The 22,496-nt window shown below is 47.4% G+C and overlaps 7 protein-coding genes across 7 annotated transcripts; 4 read left to right on the top strand and 3 right to left on the bottom strand.

Moving 5' to 3' along the window:
- Positions 1-1,490: 1,490 nt before the first annotated feature.
- N7529_001005 (CAIB/BAIF family enzyme) lies at positions 1,491-3,387 on the bottom strand (the record flags this gene model as incomplete). The annotated part of the gene is made up of 4 exons (XM_057236536.1): positions 1,491-2,039; positions 2,100-2,594; positions 2,658-2,956; positions 3,012-3,387. 4 exons carry the CDS (start codon positions 3,385-3,387, stop codon positions 1,491-1,493), a joined length of 1,719 nt encoding a protein of 572 aa, XP_057103339.1.
- A 621-nt stretch (positions 3,388-4,008) lies between these two features.
- On the top strand, positions 4,009-5,928 carry N7529_001004 (uncharacterized protein; the record flags this gene model as incomplete). Its single annotated transcript, XM_057236535.1, has 3 exons — positions 4,009-4,074; positions 4,136-4,258; positions 4,336-5,928. 3 exons carry the CDS (start codon positions 4,009-4,011, stop codon positions 5,926-5,928), a joined length of 1,782 nt encoding a protein of 593 aa, XP_057103338.1.
- Positions 5,929-6,944: 1,016 nt separating this feature from the next.
- On the top strand, positions 6,945-9,719 carry N7529_001003 (non-ribosomal peptide synthetase; the record flags this gene model as incomplete). The annotated part of the gene is made up of 1 exon (XM_057236534.1): positions 6,945-9,719. One exon carries the CDS (start codon positions 6,945-6,947, stop codon positions 9,717-9,719), a length of 2,775 nt encoding a protein of 924 aa, XP_057103337.1.
- A 188-nt stretch (positions 9,720-9,907) lies between these two features.
- Positions 9,908-11,047, bottom strand: N7529_001002 (Aldo/keto reductase subgroup; the record flags this gene model as incomplete). Its single annotated transcript, XM_057236533.1, has 3 exons — positions 9,908-9,956; positions 10,013-10,558; positions 10,614-11,047. 3 exons carry the CDS (start codon positions 11,045-11,047, stop codon positions 9,908-9,910), a joined length of 1,029 nt encoding a protein of 342 aa, XP_057103336.1.
- A 514-nt stretch (positions 11,048-11,561) lies between these two features.
- N7529_001001 (Zn(II)2Cys6 transcription factor domain-containing protein) lies at positions 11,562-13,262 on the top strand (the record flags this gene model as incomplete). The annotated part of the gene is made up of 1 exon (XM_057236532.1): positions 11,562-13,262. One exon carries the CDS (start codon positions 11,562-11,564, stop codon positions 13,260-13,262), a length of 1,701 nt encoding a protein of 566 aa, XP_057103335.1.
- Positions 13,263-13,525: 263 nt separating this feature from the next.
- Positions 13,526-16,030, bottom strand: N7529_001000 (beta-glucosidase; the record flags this gene model as incomplete). The annotated part of the gene is made up of 2 exons (XM_057236531.1): positions 13,526-15,804; positions 15,862-16,030. 2 exons carry the CDS (start codon positions 16,028-16,030, stop codon positions 13,526-13,528), a joined length of 2,448 nt encoding a protein of 815 aa, XP_057103334.1.
- Positions 16,031-18,411: 2,381 nt separating this feature from the next.
- On the top strand, positions 18,412-21,354 carry N7529_000999 (uncharacterized protein; the record flags this gene model as incomplete). The annotated part of the gene is made up of 1 exon (XM_057236530.1): positions 18,412-21,354. The coding sequence occupies one exon, from the start codon at positions 18,412-18,414 to the stop codon at positions 21,352-21,354; it is 2,943 nt and encodes a 980-aa protein (XP_057103333.1).
- Between the last annotated feature and the right edge of the window lie 1,142 nt (positions 21,355-22,496).

The raw sequence follows: 22,496 nt of genomic DNA, 5'->3' as shown, positions 1-22,496 counted from the left end.
AAATCCTCACCTCAATGTCAAGGCTAAACCACGGTTAACTTCGAGAGGACGCCATTTCACCGTTGATAGCCTGGAAGTCTTGCCACACATCATTCAGTATATCCAGCATTTTTGAAGTTCCAGAATCGAAGCTAGCGGATATTACCAACGAGAATCAAAATTAAGATTTCCCGACCTTAGACCCAGTTCTCGGGTTTACATGATGAGGATATCACTGCCGAGTAGTTTGCCTCGGCTTCCCGACCGTGTGAACACACTTAGACATTTTGCTTTTCCATTTTTTTCAGTCACATCTGAGCGAGGGAAACGCTCCCCACTGGTCACTCTCTGTGCTCCACTGATCGCCCTCTGCGATCCGAAGACACACCTGACCACGGGACTTTTCCCCTTCCTCCGATGATTCACTGGAAGCTATGATCGATGTGAGGTTTGAATTGGATGCACTGAGAAAACACTTTATGGGAAAACGACATCTTTCATTGGCACGAAGAGAGAAAAACTAGATACATGTATGTTTTTGTGACCAAACCCTATTTGGTCATGTGATAGGCAGAATCTCAGGGCGGACCCAGAGTCTGCACTGTCAACATCCTTCTCCCAGACCGCCTTCACAAGGTCTTTTTCTGTCTCGTTTCAATCTATTTCGGAAGGTGGAATGCACATAAATTATGGTTCACTATCGTAGCATAATACTCTAAGGCAAGATCTGCACTTCCTGCGAAACCGATGAAGATCATTACCTGTATATTGTGTAAGTAGAATGCCATCGCGTTGCTGCATTGATAAAAATGCATAATGTTTACCGGGCCCAAACGGCATCATGAGAACATAGCCAATGAGTCTCAATGCTAGCTAATTGTGCTATCGGGAACCCTGTCAGAGCTATGATGTGACCCGAAGCCTCCGAGGGGGTAGGCGACGAAGGCGCGAATTAAGAGGCTTTATAGGACTCGTGGGCCTACGAAGACTGGCGCGGGACTTAAATTTTGTTTCTGAAGTATCCGAAGATAGATCAGAAAGAAATGCTGGCAATTACATATGATATCTTTTCCATCTAGACTAAAACTATTAGAATTTTACCAGATAATACATATGAGCCCGAAGTCTCTATTTTTTGTTTTGATCCCTCTTAGCAACTGACGATCATTGATGCCATGGGTGGCCCTGATCCTGATAGGAACTCTCGAGTAAGATTCCAGAGGCGATCTCAGACATTAGAAAAAAGCGCATCGGCTTTCCAAGTGTTGAATAGCCATGGGGAGGATACTCAGAAAAAGGGAGGAAAGAAACTATCTCAGACTATTAGGCGACTGCCACAAGCTGATAAGCTTGGCGGAATAAAAGAGGAGAGATTGGATATGTCCAGGCTAGGTAGACTCAAAATTAGAGCCTGCAGTGTCCAACGCAACTGAAACAAGCATCTAGTGTTCATATTAGAAGTTACCACAGAGGTCTGTCTATACTTCTTCATCTTCCATCCTCTGCCTCATTCACTCAATTTTGTAATCAAGATTTAGCATGCCATTACCCGCCCAGCATGGCTTGTCTGTTCCATTGGGTCGGCTAGCCCTTACAAAACCGCTTTCTACGTCCTCAATATCGACCACAGGTCTAGCAACCTCTATCTCTGCCTTATAACTATGGGAATACCACTTCTCAGTCAGGACCGCAGGCCCCGGAACCTTTCCCATTAAAGCCGAACCCTCCTGGAATTTGCTCTGTATAATAGATAAAGCTATTGATGAGCTTTTTTCAACATTATCGCAATAACGCAAATCGAAAAATTGAGGTGGTAGAGAATCTCGCATGGCGGCTTGGATGTGATCTGGGTATTGACCGAGTCCAAGGAGTAAGAGATTGAACTGTACCAAGGAAACCTTTCCGTGGTAAGATCCCCCACTCTGAGCTCGATGGTATAAGCCAATCAAAGCGGTGATGGCTCCCATACAGCCGGCACCGTGATCAGCTATCGGAAGAGGAGATACAATGGGTGTATCTCGAGCCATAAAATCACCCTGTATCCATGCTAGCCCAGTCACCTACAACATATTAGCCATGCAAAGGAGAAAGAACCAGAGTGGAAATATCGCGAGGCTCACACAGTCTGCAATTTGCTGCCACCCAGGTCGTCCGGCCCAATCCCCGACATGACCAAAACAGGTTTCGTCGACGTAGATAATACCTTTGCCTCGTGTTTCAGCAATTGATGCCAGCAAGCTCGCCCCGTAGCCCAGTCTCTCTATGACCCCTTTCCTATATCCATCTATGAAAACGTCGGCGTCTGCTAAAAGAGCTGTGAAATGCGCCCGTCCTTTTTCTGTTTTCAGGTCAAGATCAGCAACATGCTTGCCCATGTTACCATCGATCTGGAAAAATGGCACATCTGGCGTCTTTGGGCCAGTGATTCTAAGAACCTCTGCCCCATATTCGGCTAGTATACGTCCAATACTTGGGCCAGCAATCACGCAAGTCAATTCGAGGACCTTAATCCCTTCTAACACTTTCAAACTGCGATTTGTTGGAAATGGCGTAGGAGGCAGATCTGTACCAAAGGGTGAGACTGTCCAACACGGTTGTTGACTTATTTCAATTCCCTGTTAGGCATACTTCAGCACAAGGGTTTAGGGTGGAGTATTAATGACTGTGGCAGAGCGTACATGTGGAGATTGGATAAAGTCTTCATATCGGTATGCGGTTACGCCTGCTTGCCCTCGATCGCGGTTCATTTCTTCCAGCTCTTGAGCTGTATATTGCTGAACGTGACGCTCAATAAGTTCAATTATTTCTTCGTAATCTTGAACATCGCTGCGGTGACCATCTAGGCCGATCATGTTCAGAGTTGAGGTAGGGTTAAGAGAGCCATGAAGATGGAAGAATTCCTCTTTGACTTTTGTCCGATATAGGTTTGCTGCTAATCGACGATAGAGACTGGACTGGGCGGCGTGGATGTCGGTATCTGTTTTGTCAATGAATCTGGTCTCCGTAAAAGCAAAACAGAGACTTCACCACACTTTTCAACTTGGCTTTCACCTCTGGACATGCCTTTGACATATTGTCCATTTTTGCAATCAGTGCCTGGAAACCGAAAACGGTTGCCCTTTCTAAATTCACCCTGACCTTGCGCTCCTGAGACGGCCCAAACCGAATATCTGCTAATGCGGCTGCGACGACACCTTCCACGCCTTTAAGGGCAGCCAGGGTTTCCGTGACTTTTAGCGGAATTGGGTAGTAGATTTGATTATGGGTCAAATCAAAGCAAACCGTCTCTTTGTGTTTTCCTGCTGCCGCAGGTATATTCAATTCCACGGAGTGATCACAGAGGAGTGAAAAGATCCGATGGGCCTCTTCAACTAATGAGTATTCCTTGAATACGATATTGGTAGCCATGATGTGAGCTCTCGATTTTTGAAATAGATGTCTGGCTCGAAAGTGGAGGTCAAGTTACTTTTGTAAGTCCTCGTCGGTCACAAGAGCTAAGTGACTAGGTAGGTTTCCTCTATTCCTACTGTATCACCCCCCTCTGCTTGTGTTTCATAATTTCCAACCATTTTCACTGCTCATGTTAGTTAAATCCGGTTTTAGAGGTCATAGCTGAAAAATTTTCTTTTGCGTAATCCTAATTTGCATCAAGATCTTCCATGTCGTTCATTGCTACGGTAATCGCATATCACAGGGCACGCTTTGGCCTTCACTTTGGAACCTTAAAACTTGCCAAATCGAACGTTATGCATCTCAACGCTTCTCCAGTAGGTGTACGGAGTATACATCAAACTCTTCGATTTCTTCCAGCTTGACGTCACTTCACATCTTATCCTGCCTACTATTATAAGAATAAATAGAAGCATTTTAGTATCATCGTTCTGTCGTTTTCTCCAGCACTGCCCCATTTGCTTCAATTTCAAGCTTTCCTTCAATTTCGTTTTTGCAATATGTAAGGCCCCTAGATTCAATGTTTTATCTTTACGCTTATTTTACCTTAGACTTGGTTGTCAGAATGGGTATTCTAATATGGGTTATGTGAATGCAGGACGTACACCGCATCCTTCGCTTTTCTTGAGGCACTCTGGGAAGTTAGTTAGCCCTCCATTTTGAAGTGACCAATCAAGCACTTACATATATTATCCACACTTTATAGGCCGGTGTCACTTATGTGTTCGCTAATTTGGGGTCTGATCATGCACCCCTTTTGGAAGCCATGCTTAAGGGTCAGAAAGAAAGACCGAAGGAGTTCCCTACATTTGTGACATGTCCCACTGAGGTAAGTGAATTTTCACAGCCCCGTATCTGTCGTCATGATACAGATAAACGAATGTTAATATTGACTATGCTGTGTAGATGGTTGCAATGTCCATGGCGGACGGATTCAGCCGATTGACAGGCCGTGCTCAAGCAGTTGTTGTACATGTCGATGTGGGCACCCAGGCGCTGGGACCTGCGATGCATAATGCATCCTGTGGAAGAGCACCAGTTCTCGTTTTCGCTGGACTATCTCCTTACACACTAGAAGGGGAGATGCTGGGATCGCGCAACGAGTTCCAACACTGGCTGCAAGATATTCCAAACCAAAGACAGATAGTCTCACAGTACTGCCGATATACAGCAGAGATCAAGTCCGGCAAGAATATTAAGCAGATGGTGAATCGCGCCCTTCAATTTGCTAATAGCAATCCACAAGGCCCAGCATATCTTTGTGCAGCGCGAGAGGTTATGGAGGAAGAGTTACAGCCTTACTCTCCTTTCCCCATGCATCCTGTTCACTCAGCTGCCTTACCAGAGAGTGGCGTTGATAAAATTTCAACTGATCTGGTCGAAGCTCTAGAGCCACTTGTCGTTGTTGGTCGTATCGGCCGGTCAGCAGTCGCCACAGAGGCACTTATTGCGTTAGCGGATTTGATCGGCCGAATGCGTGTTCTTGATGCCGGTGGAAGTGACATGTGTTTTCCAATCAGTCACCCTGCTGCGCTTGGTACTAAATATGGCGCTCACCAGGCTATCGAGACCTCTGATGTGATCCTGGTAATCGACTGTGACGTTCCCTGGATTCCTACACGATGCAAGCCTTCTGATTCTGCGAAGATTTACCATATCGATGTTGACCCTCTGAAACAGAACATGTCTTTGTTCTACATTAATTCAACAGCGACGTACGAAGCCGAATCTACGACTGCGTTAAAGCAGTTGGTGAATTTTATAAGCTCGAGTGAGCGACTCGGAGACATACTTAGTTCACCCGACTCTATAACTGCCCGTACTTCTCGTTGTACCGCCCATCGAGAGTGGAGAACGTCGATCGAGTCATTTGCCGCATATAGTCGCAAAGATGATGCTTCGATAAGCGCACAGTATCTTGCTTCTCATTTGCGCAAGTACTGTCCTCCAGATACAATATGGGTTGTTGAGGCTGTGACCCTTACAGAGACAATTGCCGAAGGCATCTCTGCAACTTTGCCACATACATGGATAAACTGTGGAGCTAGTGGACTTGGATGGTCTGGCGGGGCTGCACTGGGTGTCAAGCTTGCTAGCAAGCATCTAGGCCAACATGATAAATTCATTTGTCACATAGTCGGTGATGGAGGATACATGTTTTCCATTCCTAGCTCTGTCTACTGGATATCTGTACGGTACAAACTGCCAATACTCACTATTGTCTTGAATAACCGAGGTTGGGTGGCGCCTGGCCGAAGCCTGATGATGTATCATCCTGATGGCGAGGGCTCAAACGCCAGTCTGGAAGACCTCGCCACATCCTTCTCTCCAAGCCCTGATTATTCGGGCATTGCTAAGTGTGCCGCTGGTGGCAACCTATGGGCTAATCGAGCATCCACTGTGCATGAATTGCTTGACCTGCTACCAGCAGCTATTGAGAGCGTAATTCAGGGAACGGGGGCTGTTTTGGAGGCTGAATTGGACGGTAGTACGACCTGAGCTTGTCAAATCATAGGAATTTTCCGCCAATGGTTATGGTTAGATAAGATAGTACAGAATTGTGACAAAGTGTTTTGTTGCAGATCCCTTCTGTAAAGCAAACATATTAGGAAAGAGAGTAAGCAGAAGAGGCAACCACGTAATAAGCGACCGCCACCTGCGTCTAAGACTAAAGTCACCTTATGAACCCCAAGGCATCCCGTCAATTTATTCTCACTCCTTGCGTATTGAATCAAGTTTAGCAGAATTTCGATCGTTCTCATTTGCCAATTGGCTAGAGTCTAATCAGATATCCACGTGCGAAGATCCAATTGTGTTGATATATCCCTTGCCTAAGGTTGCATGCCGCCAATCCCTGCCACTTTTGTTTAGTCTTTTCCTCAGCGTCCTTCTTCAATCAATCAATAACCAAGCTAATTGTTCTACTCTATGTTTCTTCTCCATATGCATAGGCCAAGTTGCCTCAAGAAATTGCAATATGAAAACGTGGCGATTTCAATGGCGATCAGAGAAGTAAAGCCGTGTCAATCAACGCATCAAGTTTCCTTCATGATCTTGACGATCATGCATGCATTTTGCTCTGACGTTCGATTTTACCAAGTTTCCTTATTGGGAACGACATGCAGAACTGACACATGATGACCGTATTCTACTGATATGGACCTCCTCAATCCAGGCTAACAGAGATCGAAAGGCCAATGACTCCCAGGCATCGATAGTAGGTCATGTCACCAATGTTGCTCAAATTCTTGATTCTTCATCAACTACTTGTATTCTTGAAACTTTATCCTCTGTTTGAATTCTTGAAGAAAGGACAACATTGCGATATGTCACATCAACCGATGATTCGCGCGGATCAATTTTCCAACTCACTCCAGGCAGTATATATATATATCAATGACCCATTCGGTTTGGCTTCTCATTCATACTTCCCTCAGCTACATATATTTTCATGTCCTCCTCATCCGCAACATATGTTTTGAAATTCCCCATTGTCTACATCACACTGGATCAATATGACTATACAATCATTCCAAGATATTCTCAGCTACGCAGCGAGAATTCATTCCAATCGTGGTATTATAGCGTACCCTACTGGCAACGTCCATGACGTACCCAAACGAGTGAGCTATGAGGACTTGCATAAATTGGCTCTTGGAAATAGCAGTCTTTTGCGAAATCTCAAGGGTTGCTATCAAGGCTCCATCGTTCTTCTTCATTTTGATAATCACCTCGATAACATAATTTGGATGTGGTCTGTCCTTTATGCGGGATGTATCCCTGCCATGTCAACCGCTCTTCCGAGAGACTCAGATGCTTGCAAGAGACACCTAGATCACCTGAATTCTCTCTTTGAGAACCCCCTATGTTTAACCAGGGCGAGCATTCGGTCCGAGTTTTCCCAGGAGACTTCTATGACAATTTTCAACGTCGAAAGTCTAAAGAGTCATGGACAAGATTCGGATGAGGTCATTTCATGTCATTCAGGGTCTCAGATTCCAGATAATGCACTGCTGATGCTGACCTCTGGGAGCACCGATCTACCTAAGGCAGTGTGCCTGACTCACCGCCAGATTATGGCATCTCTTCGAGGAAAGTGTGCCATGCTACCAGTCGAGGGTGATCGCTCATTTCTAAACTGGATCCGACTTGATCATGTCGGTAGCCTTATTGAGATACACCTTCATTCTTTGTTCACTGGCACAGACCAGGTTCACGTGCAACCAACAGATGTGATATCTGATCCGTCTGTCTTCCTTCGCCTTATCGAGCGACACCGAGTCGTGAGAACGTTTGCTCCAAACTTCTTTCTTTCAGAGCTTGGAAAGTTTTTAGACTCTGTTGCCGAAAACTCTGTTGCCGAATCAAACACCCGGTATGACCTAAGTTCCTTGCGATATATTGTATCTGGAGGAGAGGCAAATGTGGTGCAGACCTGCTCTCGGGTATCCAACTTGCTCGAAAAATATGGAACACCCCCAAATGTCATAGTACCTGGATTCGGTATGACAGAAACTTGCGCGGGATCAATTTATAGCCTCTCTTTCCCCTCTCATGACATGGAACAAAAGTACGAGTTCGCCTCTGTTGGACTCTGTGCTCCTGGAATTGAAATGCGAGTCACCAACTCTGACGATGGTTCATTGGCCGGCCCTAGAGAGATTGGAAACCTCTATGTAAAGGGTCCCATCGTTTTTTCCAACTACTATAACAATGATTCAGCAACCAAAGAGGCTTTTTCTTCGGATGGTTGGTTCAAAACTGGGGATACGGCATTTACGGATAAATTTGGGAGGCTAGTCCTTGTCGGACGCACAAAAGACATCGTTTCAATCAACGGGATCAAATATCAACCGCAAGAAGTTGAAACCATCCTTGAAAATGCAGGTATCGCGGGGGTGACCCCAGGAAGCCTGACATGTTTTGCCCAGCGTGCACCTGGAGCCCCTACAGAACGATTATATGTTGTTTATGTACCTAGGTACAAATCCGACGATCTCAAGGCACTGTATGACACGATGAACGCTATCGTCCAAAAAGTCCTCCTGGTAACAACTAGCCGGCCGACAGTACTGCCGTTGCAGTCAATTGAAAGATCAACTCTAGGAAAGTTACCAAGATCTGCCATCAGGAAGGCATTGGAAAATGGCCAGTACCACAAGGAACAAACGGCAAATGATGAAAGGATCGAGAAATACCAACGCTTGATTTACTCTCCACCGAGCAGCGACTTAGAATATGCCATATTGGAGGAAGTGACAGAAACCTTAGACCTTCGGCGAGGATCGATTGGCGTGGAAAGCAACATTTTCGAAATGGGGTTGGCCTCAATCACTCTTATCAAACTTCAGCGACGGCTTGAAAAACGACTGAGCCTCGACAATGAAATCACTATCGCAACTATCATGGCTCACCCAACAGTGCGCAGCTTAGCGAAGGCTGTACAACAGCCCCAGATCTATGTTCCTGTTGTGCCATTGCAAATGAGAGGCGAAAAGACCCCACTTTGGCTGATTCACCCGGCAGCTGGCGAAGCAATGGTCTTTTTCAATCTGGCCAGACTCATTACCGATCGCCCGGTGTATAGCTTCCGAGCACGGGGGTTCTTCCCTGATGAACCTTACTTCAGCAGTCTCGAGGAATGCATAGAGACCTACTGCTCGGCCTTAAGAAAGAAACAGCCCAAGGGACCTTATGCCATTGTGGGGTATTCGTACGGCGGGATGCTTGCCTTCGAAATCGGTAAAGTCCTTGAACGTGATGGCGAGGAAGTACAATTCTTAGCCAGTGTCAATCGTCCACCATACGTGCACCCCCGTTTACGTGCAGTACAATGGTCGGATTGTCTTCTGAATCTGACATATTTTATCGAAGCCATTTCAGAGGACGTGTTCCGCGCCCTATTGAAAGAATTAGCCGACCTTCCCAAAGAGGATGTTCTTGCACGTGTTCTCCATTCTGCAGACTCATCTCGTCTGTCTGAACTAGCGCTTGATGGAGAAAAGTTGAAAGATTGGGCATATGTTACATTGAGCTTGCAGAACATCGCAAGGCAGTATGAGCCAAGTGGGTCGGTCGGCCATATGGATGTTTTCTTCTGTGATCCGCTGGAAATGGTAGGGGCCACCAAGGAGGAATGGCTGAAACGCCTTGGGCAATGGCAGGACTTTTCGAGGGAGGAAATAAATTTCTATGGGCTTGAAGGCAAGCATCATGATGTGTTCGGCCCGAAGCATGTTCAATGCTTGCACAAATCACTTATAGAAGCAATGGCGGCAAGAGGACTATAAGCGTTCAGTTCATGATCACTTTATATCCAAATTGCTAAATCTGCTTTATGCTTTGTGCTTTGTGCTTTGTTTTCTAAAAAGCTCTGTTTTCCACATCCTATGTTCGTATGTGCCTGTATAAAAGGTAGTATAATTTGTAATAATTCACTATCGTAATGATCAATAGTTGTGAGGGACAATAAGCGAGCCTAAGACATTTCACAGAGGGGGGTGTTGGATCCATCTTGTCCATTAATACTATATCATCAATTAGTTTGGATATCCCATGGTTGAACTCGAGTCAGGAAACTTACTTCAACAACGCCTCGGGGTAGCGGGCACCGGGAACCTCAGTGCGCTTCACCCACTCGCGAATATCCTGCACTTCCTTCTCAGTCAACTGCAGCAAAGCAGCACCGGCATTTTCATCCATGCGCTGGATAGACTTGGTTCCCGGGATCGGGATAATATCAGGACCTTGAGCCTGCAACCAAGCAAGAGAGACCTGAGCGGAAGTGCTGCCATGCGCCTTGGCGATGTCTTGCAGACCCTGGACCAGCTGTAAGATCTTGGGGAAGTTCTCTGCGGAGTACTTGGGCAGCATGCGGCGGAAGTCCATTTCAGGAATGTCGTCGATTGACTTGATTTGTCCGGACAAAATGCCACGGCCAATGGGGCTGTAGGCGACGACGGTAATTCCCAACTCGCGACATGTGCTTAAGAGCTCACTTTCGCCCTCGATGTCAAGCGCGAAGGGGCTGTATTCCACTTGGTATGCGCTGATGGGGTGAATTGCGTGGGCGCGACGCACAGTTGCTGCTGAGCACTCTGACAACCCCATATAGCGGATCTTTCCTTGGCTGTGGTTGCTAATATTAGCACCGCTGCTGGTTTAAACCGTGGAAAGGAACCTACTTCTTGAGTTCAACCATAGCCTGAATGGTCTTCTCAATAGGGGTAATTCCATCGACACGGTGACAGTAGTAAAGATCAATAGTGTCAATGCCGAGTCTCTGCAAGCTCTTTTCACATGCAGCCTGGACATATTCAGGGTCGGATCGAACAGTCAGGTTAGGGCCGTTCTGGGAGAGGCCAAACTTAGTGGCAAGGAAAATGTCCTTGCGGTTGCCGGAACGCTTGAAGTACTCGCCAATGATGTCTTCGCTGTCAGCGTAAGCATCTGCGGTGTCCCAGAATCGTTGACCGGTGGCATGGGCGTGCTCTAGGAATGTGACGCTCTCATTGAGATCACCTGCTTTGCCGTAAGCACCACCGATGCTCATGAGACCGAGACCCATGGAAGTGACTTTAGGGCCATCACGGCCAATTGATCGAAGAGGAGCAGACATTTCGAGATGGTAGATATATGTTTTTGTTTAGAGATTTGGAAACAGAAAAAAAAGGGGTCCATGACAAGTGTCCGTCATTATATAAGTACTCGGATGGAATCGGTGGGATCAAAAAGTTGAACAAAGATCAACAAGTATCCCCACAGGTATTAATGGACCAGATGATGATTCTATAGAATTCTGTGATGAATCGCGCTACCCCTGGCTTGGCGATCGAACTCAACCAATGAGAGGACTCAAGTTCCGAGGTATCCACTGCCCCATCCCATTAGCCGCAGCCAATCAAAATCCAGAGTTTGCGAGCTTTCGACACGGCAATTCCGCCTTTTTGCAGTTCATGCAGCCCCTATTTTGATATCTCAATATCATAGCGCAATCCATCAAAACTCGTTAGAGTATGCATGGGATAGTGGGCAATCCACAAGTGCGTACTAGAAGAAAGGTTAAAACGGGCTGCAAAACCTGCAAGTGAGCTTCACCACTCCATTGAGATCTGCATCGTACTCTAACTAACATGTCCCACAGATCTCGTCATGTCAAGTGCGATGAGAGTCGCCCCGCTTGCCGTCGCTGTGTCTCCACAGGTCGTGTCTGCGATGGCTACGGCATCTGGGGAGGGGGCAGCCCGAATAGCCAGCCCCAACATAACAATGCTTTGTCGATCTGCTGCACGCCAATCCCACTCGGGAATCTGAACTCCGACGAGCAGATGTCATTCGACTGGTTCAAAGAAAAAACGACAAAAAGATTTGTTGGCATTTTCACCTCCGATTTTTGGGAGACGCTTGTTTTCCAGGCTAGTGCTCAAGAACCCGCAGTTCGGCATGCTGTCGTCGCACTGTCGGCCGCACATAGATTCGATTCGAACTGCGGCGCGTTGATCACCCCTGCAGCTCATGGATTTGATGCTGAGAAGTTCACCTTGCAGCAATACAACAAAGCCATTCATTATCTACGGTCCAACCCGATAATCAATAATAAGAACAATCTCCGCGTGACGTTAATTACGTGTCTGGTTTTCGTGACGTTAGAATACCTGCGCGGCCAATATAAGTCAGGAAATGCTCATCTTCGATATGGAATTCAGCTTCTGTCGGAACTGTCAGCACATAAACCGGAAATTGAACCCGGTTCAACAACCTCATTTCATCATAACCCCGAAGACTTCGCCCACAACGCTTTAAATGATTCTTATGCACGTCTCACCATTCAATGTGCCATGTTTGGTATTCTTCCATCTCGCATGTGTGTCATGGCTCGCATTCCGCAAATCAGCACGCCTTCGCGTCCATTTAACACAATGGTTGAAGCTCGACAAACGCTGGACTATCTCGTCAACAGAATAAAACGCTTGAAAGAAAATTATCATAGCGCCAAAGAACTGGGAATACCGATTGATCACGCACATGAGTCTTCAATACAATCTAAAATCAAAGAAGACTTGCTTCTCTGGCGTGAATCATACAACGCAAGACCTGCCTGCTTGTATCCTGCCGCAGATCATCGCGACTCAGTTGGCTCCATACTTCTCAGAGTATACCATGAAATGGCAACTGTCATGGTGGCAGTGGGGTTGTCGGAGAGCGAGATGGCCTACGACGCACACACGAACAATTTTACCGCGATAATTACAGGCTTCTTCGAGTTATGGAGTATTTGGTCCAAATTCAATACCCAAGATCAACATATCGAAGAAATTGCCAAACTTTCAGATCGCGGTGGGCAGGGCTTCACCATTGAATCAGGATACATTCCGCCTGTCTATTACACAGCACTTAAATGCCGCATTCCGCAGATTCGACGACAAGCCATTCGGACTTTACGTTCCGTGCCGCATAGAGAGGGCGTATGGAACGGACCGCTCTTGGCAGACGTGCTGGAAGAGGTGATTCGCATCGAAGAAGGGGAAAGCCTTGGCGGCAACTACGAATCTGATGCACCGATTGAGCATGGCGGGCCTATAGACTGCCGTTGGTCTCTGCCTAATGTGGGTGAATTGTCACGCATCTCAGATGTCAAGGTTATTCTTGCGGATGCGATGGATGAGTCTTGGGGATATAATTTGATTACTTATAAAAAGAAAATGCTGGATGGGGGTTGGGTCATGTTCAAACGCAAGGTTGGAGCTGGGGTCTCGACTGGTCGGCAGCGTCATGCGAATAGAGGTTTTCGTAAGAATCTGGACCCAGAAATGGGAGAATTGAATGTTGAATAGCAGACTGGGAGAAGAAGGAGATATCTATCTAGTCATCCATCTTAAGGGCATCGGATGCTAGACCCAAACAGGCAACAACCATTTGACGCTCCAACAAGTAGAGATAGCTAATGAAATGTATTCAATTCTCTACGGCATGCGCTACGCTGTAGGAATAGCCAGCAGGAATAGCAACAATTATCTGCACACTAGAATTGAAAACACAAAAATATTGTATCTAAGCTAAATGGGTATCTGATCAAAGAATAGGCTCTATATACACTCTAAGCAGAAACAGGCGTAATCTTAGCAACCTCCCTCAAATCCCTACTACTGAAACCAACGCGAACCACAAATTCACCCTCAGGAATGATCCACTTCTGAGAAACAACATCCCAGTAACTCAAATCTCTGCGCATAAGCTCAAAGGCAACAGTGCGCGACTCGCCAGCATCCAGAGAGACCTTCTCGAATCCACGCAGCTGCTTGGGCGGTGTTCCCTCAGGCGTGCTGTCCGGGAAAGTAACGTACAGCTGGGGAACTGTTGCGCCCTCGACACGGCCGGAGTTAGTGACCGAGGCGGTGACGTTGTAAAGTGTTTCCCAGAGGGCGGGGTTTCCACCAGGTTGGATTGGCCGGTCTTCTGGGATAGCAGTGATGGAGTCAGATAATGCTTCTGCGGATAGGTCGGAGATGTTGAAGGTTGTATATGAGAGACCGAAGCCGAATTCATATTGCACGGAGATGTTCTGCGCGTCGAAGTAACGGTAGTCGATTTCAAGCTTCTCGTCGAACCAAGATTGCCAATCGTCGGCGCCCTTGGTGGAGACGGCGGTGGTCGGTGGTGCGTTGTAGTCAGTTGAGTTCTTCGCGATTGTGTAGGGGAGGTGGCCGGAGGGGTTGACGTCGCCATAGAGAACATCAACGATGGAGTTACCAGCTTCTTGGCCTGGGTAGTGGGCAGCGAGGATGGCGGTCACGTTGGGGTGATTGGCGAATGGGAGAATGTTGATGCCGGAGGAGTGGGTGATGACGATTGTGTTGTTGCACGACTTCGCAACGGAGGTAACCACGTCGTTGCCGTTGTAGTCGACTGTAAGATGTTCACGGTCGGCACCCTCTTCGGCCCACGTCTTTAGGAAAACGAGGCATGCGTCGGGGGTGGTCGGGACCCAGAGGTCGGTGACGCTCTCGGTCGCAATCTGGGTGTTGTTCAAGAAGTATTGGACAAGAGCGTTGTCTTTCTTAGCGCGGGCCTTGATGGCCTCCATAGGGGTGACGAGATAGGTAAAGCGGCCAGTTCCCGAACCACCACCTGAAGCAAGGTTGCCGTACTCGAAGGTTTCCTGGTTAACGGGACCATTCGTGTTTGCGCCGGCATCGTTGCCAAAAATAGCAATGTTCTTAGGAGCCTTCAAGGGGAGGGCCTGCTTCTCATTCTTTAGCAAGATGGTAGCCTCAGCTGCGAGCTTCCGGATGAGCTTGGCATGGTTGCCGCGGACATCACGGCTTCGCGTGCCAGTAAGGTTAAACTCGCGCAACCAGGTTGAGCGAGGTGAGAAGGTGTTCAGATCCGCAGATGAAGGGTCAATCTTGGGATAGCTCTTATCCTGACCGAGCCAGTAGTAGGGGGTCATAATACGAACGATCATATCATCAACGCGAGATTCATCCACAGTGCCATTGTTGACAGCATATGTCACGTTCTTGCCGAAGAAAGAGCCAGCTTCGGGGACCATGCCATAGGCACCGAGACCACCGGGCATGTTCATATCGAGACCGCCTTCGATAGAGGCAACACCGGAGTGAGTGCCACCCCAGTCGGACATGACGTAGCCCTGGAAGCCAAGCTCTTCCTTGAGCAAGCCGTTGAGCGCCTTCGAGTTCTCGCATGCATAAGAACCATTAAGACGTTGGTAAGAGCACATGAAGCTGGCGGCCTGAGCACGAACAGCATTGGCAAAGGGCCAAAGGTACAGTTCGTGCATGGTGCGGTCATCAATATTAGAGGAGACTGCTTCTTGGATAACATCGGTGAGGGTTCCGTTGGAGTCATAGGTAGGATTACGCTGAGTCTCCTGCTCATTGCCGATGAAGTGTTTAGCGGTAGCTTGCACGCCTGCATCCTGGTGGCCGCGGATAGTCTTCTCCATAGCAACACCGGTCAAGTAAGGATCAGCAGCAAAGCCTTCCCAGTTTCGGCCTGCGTAAGCAGAGCGGCCGAGTGGACCGGCAACAGGACTGAGCGCGATGTGAGCGCCCTTGGCCTTGAACTCCTGGCCCATGGCGTATCCTCGTTCATAGAGGAGGTCCCTGTCCCACGTGGATGCCACGGTGACACCAGCAGCGAAGACGCTGGCATAGTCGGCAACACGGATTGACAGGGGTCCATCCTGCAAGCAAAGACCAGGGAAGCCGAGTCGGGGAATAGCGACGATGTTTCCCACACACGGACCCGGCTGGCCGGTGACCATGTCGGCCTTCTCATCAATGGTCAGCTTGGCCACGAAATTTTGGGCTTTGGCATAGGCTGCATCCCAGTCGCCTGAACCGGTGGCATTTGCTGCGGTTATTATTAGTCAAGAAGGATGGAGTGGATGCAATTCCGCTAAGAACATACGTGAAGGCAGGACGGCAGGGGAGTGTCCATAAGAACCCAGAATAGTTGTGTTTTTAGGCTGTACATAGCTGAAGGCATCTTCACTTCGGCCAGACCCATCAAAGGATTGACCGTTGGCCATTGTGACGGCCAAAAGGCCTGAAACCACGAACTGAGCGACTCGGGCCATTTTCGTAACTTCGTTAGACAATGGAAAGTCGTGATTTCTGTGGAGGTGTCATCTTGAGATCATCGCCCCTTCTTATAGTCCGCAGCCAGAATCTCTCCACGATCTGTGATCCGTCATCGGCGAGCAGAAAGATGTCAGTGGAGTATGGGGAAAGATAACCCGGTGTTTTGCCGATGAATAGAAAGTTGTTGAGTTAGCCGGAGTTCTGCCGAAGAGTGAATTTCCATGTCTTGGCATTCTAATGGTGGGGACCCCACACGTTTCTGTATCTGGGGAAATTATTAACTCTCTGCATGTCTTGCAGGAGCCAGTGCCACTGACTCAGTGCAACTTATGACGCATTTTAATTGCGGAAGTTATCTTTCCCCCCAGTTCTCGGTCCGATTAAATCTTAACTCTCGCCAATTACTTCCGATTTTGTTCTCCGGGTAGTCTGGGACGTTCCAACCGCCGCCACCACGAGACTTTCTATGGTGATCGACGCCTTGGCAACTAGACTTGGCTAGCGGGGATTCCTTGTAAAGAAAGCCGGCATTTCATAACTCTGCCGCAGCCACCGGCGATACATCGGATGTTTGGTAAAGTTTGGTACCTCGTGACGACGTTACTATGGAGTAACCTGGCTTTGGTGCTTGTTTCGGGCATCTCCGCACAATGACCAAGGCATGGCATATTGCGGGGTTATAATCTAGTGTGTTGCCGGTCTACTGACAGGTAATCGCATGGACTCGGTGGCTGTAACCTATCCCGCCTTTTCGGGATTTGGAAAGTGTCCACAGGCCCACGAAGAGCAAAGAGCCGTGCTTTATCCTCGGAAGACATCGAGGAAGAAAATTTTTAGAGAGGGGAAAAGCAGTTCCAAGGTTTATAATCATTACCAAAGCATTTTCAACTCTTCTCGGCAAGTATACGGAGTAGTAGCGGCATCTTCGGCTTTTGGTAGCTAGCTGGGAAAAAAGAATTGGAAAATATTGATTCGGTTGGATACGATTCTCATTTTGAGCAAGTAGACATTGGCAATCGTGTGTGCCGAGAAACCAGATACACATCTTCCAAGGTTGAGAATACATAGGTATGTGTTGAATTCCATGCTGCGATTGACACACTTGATTCGGTTTTGGTCTCTGGATTGCATGGCCTCTTCAACTCCTATCCCCACGTCAAATTCTTTCACTAACCAAAAGCGGCCTCGGTGTAGCTACATGTATTCATACTGCACTACTCAAGCTTATAAGTTGATAGAATACATTTAGCCGCACACTGGAAAATTATAATGTTAGCGCCACGCCTCTTAAATTGAGTTCATTGTCGTGGTGTAGATCGATGCCTATGAAGACATTGCTGATCTACTAAACCTGAACATCATATAGAGGAAAGTATAGTCTACACGATATTCTACAGGATGCATCGAGTGGATGAGAAAATGTAGAGGAAAAAAAAGAAAAGGCACGCTGGCCACCAAAAGAGATGAATATCTCATCATCGTATAAGCTTATATTGACCAACGACTCAAAGCAATCCAATTGAGAGCGTGAGTGTACCTAGCATATTAGTTGATCTGATATAGTAAAAACTCACACCTATCAGAACATTCTCGATGAGTTGATTGATTGAAGTTGTTACCTAGTTTCCTCTCATGTCTTGGTCCTTATATCCCTATCTTGGTTTTCTTCTTCGCCTTACACTACCAACAACATTTTTGCGTGTTGAGCCGGAGACTTCACGATGAAAACTTGCAGGTAAAAGTACACTGTTTGGTTACCTACGTGAGAAGTCAACAAACTCACGTGTAGAAATGTAGTACGGAACTGCGCCAGATTATGTATTTTCCAGCGCGGCGAAAATCAATTCCTCATGGATATAGAGATTGCTCAGAGCTGGAATCATAAATATAGGGTAAGTCAAAGATACCGTTCAATGCGTTTGTAGGTGGATAGAGGGTGCTGCATACATAGGATACCAAAGAACGAGACAAAACACCGCGTATTGTTCTGTATTGTTAGTAATACCGATACCACAAAACAGTCCATTTTAGCCGCGCCAGTTTTATCCGCTTGTTTTGGGTTCGCCTCTTCTTTGCTTTTACATTCTACACGGCCAATCATGGACCGGATGATTTAGCTGAAAGCATACCCAGGTGTCTTAGGGGTGAGATGAACGAGACAGCTAAAAAGGCGTGGCGTTGTTCTTTTACTCAGCGGAAAAAGATACTTTGAGAAGCAATCCCTCGAGAATCAGTAGCCTCAGGATTCTAGATCTCGACGTTAAAATCTTGTCGAAAAGACAAACTTCACGCTCATCCGGGAAATTTTGATACCTCCAAACAATTTGGACTTGGAACACAGTATAATCACGTTAATCTATGTCGATAAATCGAGGCTATGGAGTGTAACGCCCGCGAACCTGTCACGGGTCCAACTGCCTACCTAGTGGACTTAATGAAGGCCCTTGATAGTGTGCGCGTCAATTCAACCGGGAAAACGGTGCTTCGGACCTTGCTAGACCGCCGCCCTGACTTGGAACGCGTCGGATTAACGTGTGCCAAAACAGACACAAAAATGCTGTATATCGACCTTGCAAACGAAGTCATGGAATCCTTTATCTCGGTTACCTTGCCCTTACAGACGGCTCAGGAACACTCCAATATAGTAGAAGAGAGCTCGGATGATATTCTGGCTCATGCCCCGCGATACATCAACCGAGTGGTCTATGAAACCATGTTGGAGAATCAAGTCTACCCAATGGAAGTATTTCCGTACAACTATGCTGTTGATTGCTTGCGAAGCTTTGCCACCAGTCAGCGTACAACCCTGGCGGAGATGCGGCGCAATTTGATATCTCCACAGAGAGTTCTGTCATATCAAATATCCGGCGCCCAGCAGAGCAAGATAGCAGAGTCTCATTTGCGACGCGCGGTCGCTGCCGAGACACTGGGGCTATCTGAAGAAGATTTTACAGCTATCACTGGCGAACATTTTCAACCGCCACTCTCGGACGACACGCCAGGTACATCCTCAATAGACAAAGTCCCTCTGTATTGGGGGTATGCCAATGAAGCTGCCATGCTGAACCAAACAGAAGGTCACGGCTTGTCCTTTGTTCGCGAGTTCCTTCGGCGAGCTGGGCTGTCCCTCGCCGAGCTCGTTGATATCCTCCAAACTCAATATGTTGGCGGTCGACTGCTCCTAACCACCGAGGACGAACACTCGCAATTCAGCAACCGATCAAATGACCTTCGCTTGTGCTTCTCTAAGTTGATGAGCCCCACCGGTGACCTTGATGTCAATATCTGTGATGAGCTGCAAGCGTTCATGCGACTCCGGCGTAAGCTCGGCTGGTCGACCACCCTCCTCGATGCCGCATGGAGTTGCTTGGCTCACAGTCGACAAACCAGCGTGCGTGGAATCCCTGCCGAATGGATCGAGCAACTAGCCGCAATGAAGCGCCTGACCTGTCTGAGTGGCATCGAATTATATCGTATACTGCCCCTCTGGGCAGATATGGATACCAATGGAGACCAGTCCCTGTATGCCCAGCTATTCATCAGTGGAAAGCCGTATTTGATGCAGTCACTCCTAGCTTTGAAGGATAAGCAGGGAAGATACCTCTTCCTGACTGTAGAGCATACGCTCTCCAAAGTTTCCACGGAGTTGACAGCTGCTTTGAGAATAACGCCGAGTCAGCTTGCTTCGATTGTCAAAAGCGCTTGCTTGAGCTTCGAGTCCCCCCTCACATCCTCTAACTTGAATGCTGTCTATCGAGTTGCAATTTTCTGTGAGGCATTCTCCATAGCATGTGAGGACTACGAGGCATATTGCTCCATATTTGGCGATAGCCACTTAATCCTTGAGTCGCCCATACACACCCTAGCACTATTCCAGCAATGGCGTGACTGGACAGACAACGGCTGGACGCTGCCGCATTTAGCAACAGTCCTACATGGTGCAGTTGAGATTGTGAATGGCGCGTTGACTGCTACAATCACGTCATTTTTACAATTCGTGGCCGCTGATGTGGGCATTTCTGCGGAATACCAGATTCGAGTTTTCGATCGAATCAAGTCGGATTTCCCGGGTATCGATGCCTCCATACTCAAAGCCATAACCACGGAAACCATCGACTCCTCTCCCAACTTTCAGCAGGAACCGTGGTCCATCATGGATAGCCTGACCGAGTGCATCCAAGACGAAGCATGTGACGCCCAAGCAAATCCTACAGGATACTTTTCGCCTCCAACCGATGATCTGTATAAATTTCATATATTGAGTGAGAATCCAGAAGTTTATATAATGCTCGATGGTGTCGCGTTGCCCCTACAACCAGACCCTCTTCATGAGAAGCAGCGGGTGTCGAGTGTTGTTCGCCTGCTCAATGGTCAGTCGTACCGTATTCAGAGCACAAGTATCACATTTGCTGAATTAAATTGGTCCATATCAACGACACTGCCTATGCCTTTTTCCTCTCGAGCCTTTGTGAGCGATAAGTTCATGTCAAACCTGCAAAGGATCTATCAGAATCTGCACCGCTTGCAAACTCTCCTCGAACTCATTCCACTTGACCTCGAAGAATTGGAGTTCTTCCTTGGCAGTCTCAATCTCGCCGGGCTCGACCTGAATGCGCTGTCACGCTTGTTATACTATCACCAACTACGACAAGGACCTAGCACATCCAGCCTGTCATTACTTAAATATTTGAATCAACCTGAACGGGAAAAAGACATAGCTTCTGTCCTTGGAGATGGTCTGGGCATAAACTCTGGCATCATCTCCGAAGCGATTCTGGCCAAATATCCATCTGTCTCCGAAGAAGCGCTGCGTGAGTTGGTCCGTCACCCACGGGTCCTTCTTACTTTGCGCCAGAATATTGACTATTTAAAACGCATCCGGCCGCCTGGAGCCCCTACACAACTGTTATTTGACTGGGCGTTCTGTTCATCCCGTCCCAAGCAGTTCCAGGTGGCAGATCAACTGCGAATACTGTTCGTGGCATCGAATGAGACTACCGGCACGGGGATTCCTTCGCTGGCTCAGGCCGAAGATACGCTACGTCAGCATCGGCGTGAAGCTCTGATTTCCTACCTCCTACAGCAGTCCACGATGCGAACGCAAAATATAATCGATTCCGACTCGCTATTTGAGCACTTCCTGATCGATATCAACATTGACTCAATGCGGAAGACTTCACGGATTCAGAACGCCATCGCTACAATCCAGCTTTACGTAGAGCGGTGTTTGTTGGGAATGGAGGCTAACCACGGCATTGGGCGATTAGAAGTGAAAGAATTGCGCAAGCTCTGGACTCCATTGCAGAAGTACACATTGTGAGAAGCCAATCGGAAGATTTTTCTGAATGCCGATTAGAACTGAGCCTACTCTCGTTGGAATGAGATTTAAGGTGTGACTAGTGTGACTGGTTTCATCTCGGTTGAGTGGAATACATCATAAATATCGTCTTCAGATTTGTATACGAACACACGTGTCTACACTTATCCACGGTGTAGCAAAGCGAAATTCGTTGAACGAACGGGATATGGAAGGTGTAAAAAAGATAAAAGATATCCATACAATATTGCGATTCCAGCTCAAGTAGAGAGCTAGTTTTACCTACTGTGTTTATACATATATATAGCCCATAAAATAATAAGAATTGGCCGTTTGTGGTTCTTTGATAGTAAGCAAACCATCGACATGGTTTTTCGTGCGCCATTAGGCGTAAGCGAAACTTTGATCCTGTACATAGATAGATAGAATCTGATTTCGCTATATCAAAAGCGAAACCAAAAAAAACGAAACAAAACATACAACAGTGAGGATTCGCTGGTGGTCACCCACCCAACTACTAACTCACCGGCGTGTGGCTTAAGTACGGCTGAGCGGACGGGAAGCCCTGTTTTCCACACCCTATGGTCGTATGTACTTGTGTCAAGCAGTGAAAAGAAATATAATGACACCTTAAAAGACAAATAAAGAAGAGCGCTTGCTGAATATCGCGCGAAAGAGGATGAGAAGGGTGTATAAATAGGGGTGGGGGGCTGATGTTAAATGTGAGACCGAGATTACATCTGCAATTAAGATTGCTTCTGGTCGGCTATCCATACCAAAAATATATGGATCTGACTCTGATATCATGCCGCCTTCTCGTGAATGTTCAATTTGTAACAAAGGACAATGGGTATGCAGCATTTCTGGGGTGGGAGTCATATAGCGCCCATGGTTTGGGAGTAGGCGGTTCGTCGCCCTATCCACCTCTCTTTAGGCACGACGAGTCTCCGCGCTCTTGTGATTGGCTTTCTAAGCTATCGGCAAATGTGGATAAAATTGATGACAATATCGGCCAAAGCCTCCAATCCCATCGTACGGTCAACGTTTCGAAGACGGCTTATGAGGCTCCCGCAAAGCCAACCGGGGAGTTTTAGGAGAGACTTTTGAAGCACTTGAGCTCGGTCCTAGATTATAATTTGCTAATA

The sequence above is a fragment of the Penicillium soppii genome (assembly GCF_028829465.1).
Source record: "Penicillium soppii strain IBT 18220 chromosome Unknown utg000001l, whole genome shotgun sequence".
Classification (NCBI taxonomy): domain Eukaryota; kingdom Fungi; phylum Ascomycota; class Eurotiomycetes; order Eurotiales; family Aspergillaceae; genus Penicillium; species Penicillium soppii.
The sequence above is the reverse complement of the archived record's forward strand: the minus strand, read 5'-3'. Positions and strand labels throughout refer to the sequence as shown.